General features: G+C 35.9%; 1 protein-coding gene across 1 annotated transcript; it reads right to left on the bottom strand.

The window, feature by feature from the left end:
• Positions 1 to 879: 879 nt before the first annotated feature.
• On the bottom strand, positions 880 to 2,884 carry LOC149563712 (high-affinity nitrate transporter 3.2-like). The gene is made up of 2 exons (XM_089826851.1): positions 2,581 to 2,884; positions 880 to 1,496 (listed from the first exon to the last, which is right to left on the bottom strand). The coding sequence occupies exons 1-2, from the start codon at positions 2,735 to 2,737 to the stop codon at positions 1,015 to 1,017; spliced, it is 639 nt and encodes a 212-aa protein (XP_089682977.1). The 5' UTR covers positions 2,738 to 2,884; the 3' UTR covers positions 880 to 1,014.
• Positions 2,885 to 3,521: the final 637 nt, after the last annotated feature.

Genomic DNA, 3,521 nt, shown 5'->3' with positions numbered 1-3,521 from the left:
AGCCAAGCAGAATAAAAAGGAGAGAAGGGGAGGAGGAGCACACAACATGAGGAGTGTGATCCATCATCAGGATGAGAGAAGGATGTAAAATGTATGCAGACTAGCCAAGCCAAGCAGAATAAAAAGGGGAGGAGGAACACACAACACGAGGAGTGTGATCCATCATCAGGATGAGAGAAGGATGTAAAATGTATGTAGACTAGCCAAGCCAAGCAGAATAAAAAGGAGAGAAGGGGAGGAGGAGCGCACAATAGGAGGCAGAGAAAGAAAGAGATCAAAAGAAAGAAAAATTAAAAATTAAAAATTAAAACTTCTAAACTAAAATTAGGAAATAGAGGAAAAAAAAGCAAGATAGAATGAACAAACAAATGAAAGAAGGGAGAGTATAGAAATATATTATTAATACTCAAATAAAGTTGCATAACATTTTTTAACTAAGTGGATACTAATTGAGGAGAATATCAAGTTGCAGCTTATGTTTCAATTATGGTTCATTCCTTGCTCACTCTAATTTCCAAATTATTAACTAAAAGCTCACTTATTAATAAATTTCTTATGGATCAGTAGTTACTCACTTGAATCTCATTAGTTAGAATTTTCAATGATTTTTGGAGGAGTAGTATAACTTTGTTGGTACCAATAGCGCTACTAATATGACAACAATTTTTGAAATAGTTGAAATGAAATTTATTATTAAGAATTAGTGAAGACAATTTAACAACCTTTTTTTTACCTTTACCCATAATAGATCTTCCAATGCATAATAACTTCAACTTCTCATTAACATTAACAATTATAAGAACATAAATTACCACTTTAACTCAATATAAGATCACCTTTTGAATTGAAGAAAGCAAATCCAATTACATATATAGATCATAAACAAACCTATTGATAAGAATTACATTTTTAATGAAACAAAATACATTTTATAGCCTTCATAAAACAAGGCTAAACAGACCCTGCTAGTGCATTGCTCCATATATGAGAAAACTTTTTAAGTAGCATATATCTCTAACATTTCTTGGCTCTCAGTTTCTCGGCAGCAAAGAAACCAAAGAGTGAGACAACAGAAAAGGCAGAAAATATGCCGGCCGCAATGTCCAGGGACGCGTGTCTCCCCGTGATTGGCTCCACCACAAACAAATTGGTGGTCTTATTTTTATTGGTGGTCTGACCATAAGCCACTTGTGATCCAGAGGCATCGAGTGCATAAGCCCTCACAAAGTAAGTAGCCCCCGGCACGTCTTTTTTAACCGTCCATATGACCGTGTTGTTAGAAGTGGAAGTGTAAGGCTGGTCTGTGATTTCAAACTGGCAGGTCTTGTCCTTCTTCAGGTCGTCGTTGGTCTTTCTCCAGCCCCTCTCCACTTGACTCACTGGTGCAAAGCACAGCTTCACCTTCACGCTCTTGTAACTTGAATCCACCTGCCCTCCTGCCAATGAGTCGTTCAGCCTCCATGTGACCACCAGCTCATCTTCACCCGCCTTTGCAACTGTCAAAACATACATACAAATCGAAGAAAACATAAGTTATAGATGTAGAAATGGAAATGGATTCTTTTATAGTCTACAATTTATGGGTGATCTAGTAATGTGAGGTTGCCCCAAAGATGCGCCTAATTGTGTTACAATTGAGAATACATACCCTACTTCTTTGTTGATATGACTTACCTCTTTTTTAAGAATAAAGTTTTCTATAGGCCAATTTAAGTATATACCCATACTCCAAGAAGAGATAAACGAGGCCGTGTTCCTTTACAATTTTTCTCAAGAGTACATATTCTCAACCCAATTCGATTGTATGAATACTCTATGGAGAAGTACCCAAGTCTGCTACAAACATTGTGTATATGCCCTGTGCCTTTAAGTTTTGAGATTGTGACCTATGTTTCAAGAGTACAAGTTCTCTATCAGTACGTCAATTTAAGTGACTTGTATTTCACGAGGCACCTAATTGTACGACAAACTATGCATACATATCCTGCTTCCTTTAGAATTGAACACGTGGCCTCTTTTATAAGAGTACTAAATCTCTAAGATCAATTCAAGCGTACTCATATTCTATAAAAAGACACCTTAGTGTACTACAAATGAGACATAATTCATACTCTATTTCTTGACCATTTGAACTTGTGACCTATTTTTCAAGTTCTCTAAAAGCCAACTCCATTGTACGCATTACTCATAAATACCCCTACCTTCATAATATGAACCCGTGATCTCCTTTTAAAAAGTGCAAATTTCCTATAAGCAAATTCAAGTATACTCAAAATCCACAAAGAAACACCTAAATATACTCCAAATGAGATATGCACTACAAACAAGACATACAAACCATATTCTATGGTTAAACTAAAGACACCCATACTACTCAATCCAAAGAGATAGAGCTCAAGAACATCCATACTGCTCAATCCCTAAATGGGTTTCAGTCTAAAAGCTTGTACCCATATCCCATGTAAGATAACACAAAATACTTTATGAATGGCATGAAATCCTTAATCAGACAAACCATTATCATATACAAATTCCATTAAAAAAACAGTGGAAACAAAGAAAGAAACGGAAGAATTTTACCATTGGAAGCTGAAGAATCCTTGCTACTGATGTCTGATGTGAGCACCAGGGTTCTGGGCAGGGTAGAGAATTGAACGCCCGCCATGGCTGAAGTAACAAAACAAGAAATGAAGAGCACCCATGACAAAAAAACAAACGCCCTCAATACATCTCCCATGGTTTCAATCACAAACAAAACTGAACGCTTTAAACTTTTGCAGAAAACAGAAAGAGAGAGGGATTCCCGTAATGGATGAACTGACTCAAATGATGGGAATGAGAAGATTGACTGCTCCTCTCTCTATTTATCATTCCAAAACAGCAGAGGACCGACCATATAGGATACTAATATTTAACCAGAGAAACCGTTGACTTTGGAGAAAGAGATAGATTGAAATTGAGCCATGGCAGAGCTGTAGAAATGAATAGGTTTTGAACAAGAGTATATTATTCAGCGTTGATGTGGCCTTTTGTCTGTCTTTTGGAAACCCAAATGGCAAGTGGACAAATGGCTTTTGAGTGATTAGAGAGGGCATTACTCTTAATTTGGAGAGTCGTCCATGGTTGAAGTGCTTGGTTGACCCCAACATTAGTGCTCCTTCAATTATTCGCTAGGTACAATTCACATTTCTTTCATAGGCATGTTTCATCATGTAGGGTGTAAAAGTGGAGAAAATTATTTCCAAATGTTGGTTTGCTTTTTAATCATAGGTTTAATGGGTGTGTTTCTTTCAATATCCTAAGTTTTTATTAGGGGTAGATGGTTTGTAAATACATAGATTAAGGTAAGGCAATTAATAGGTTGTCCCTAAAAAAATAAAAAAACATTAAAATAGCTATTTATAATTGATTACATAATTATTGCAAATCACTTCTTTACAACTGATTACATATTTGTTGATTATATAATTATTAATCTGAGTTCAAAGCAATGCTAATAGCAAGGATATATAGGTCTTTTT

This window comes from Cupressus sempervirens, chromosome 4 (genome assembly GCF_028749045.1).
Source record: "Cupressus sempervirens isolate cs-2001-9-10 chromosome 4, ASM2874904v1, whole genome shotgun sequence".
Lineage (NCBI taxonomy): Eukaryota > Viridiplantae > Streptophyta > Pinopsida > Cupressales > Cupressaceae > Cupressus > Cupressus sempervirens.
Note: the sequence above shows the minus strand (reverse complement) of the source record. Positions and strands in the feature narration are given on the sequence as shown.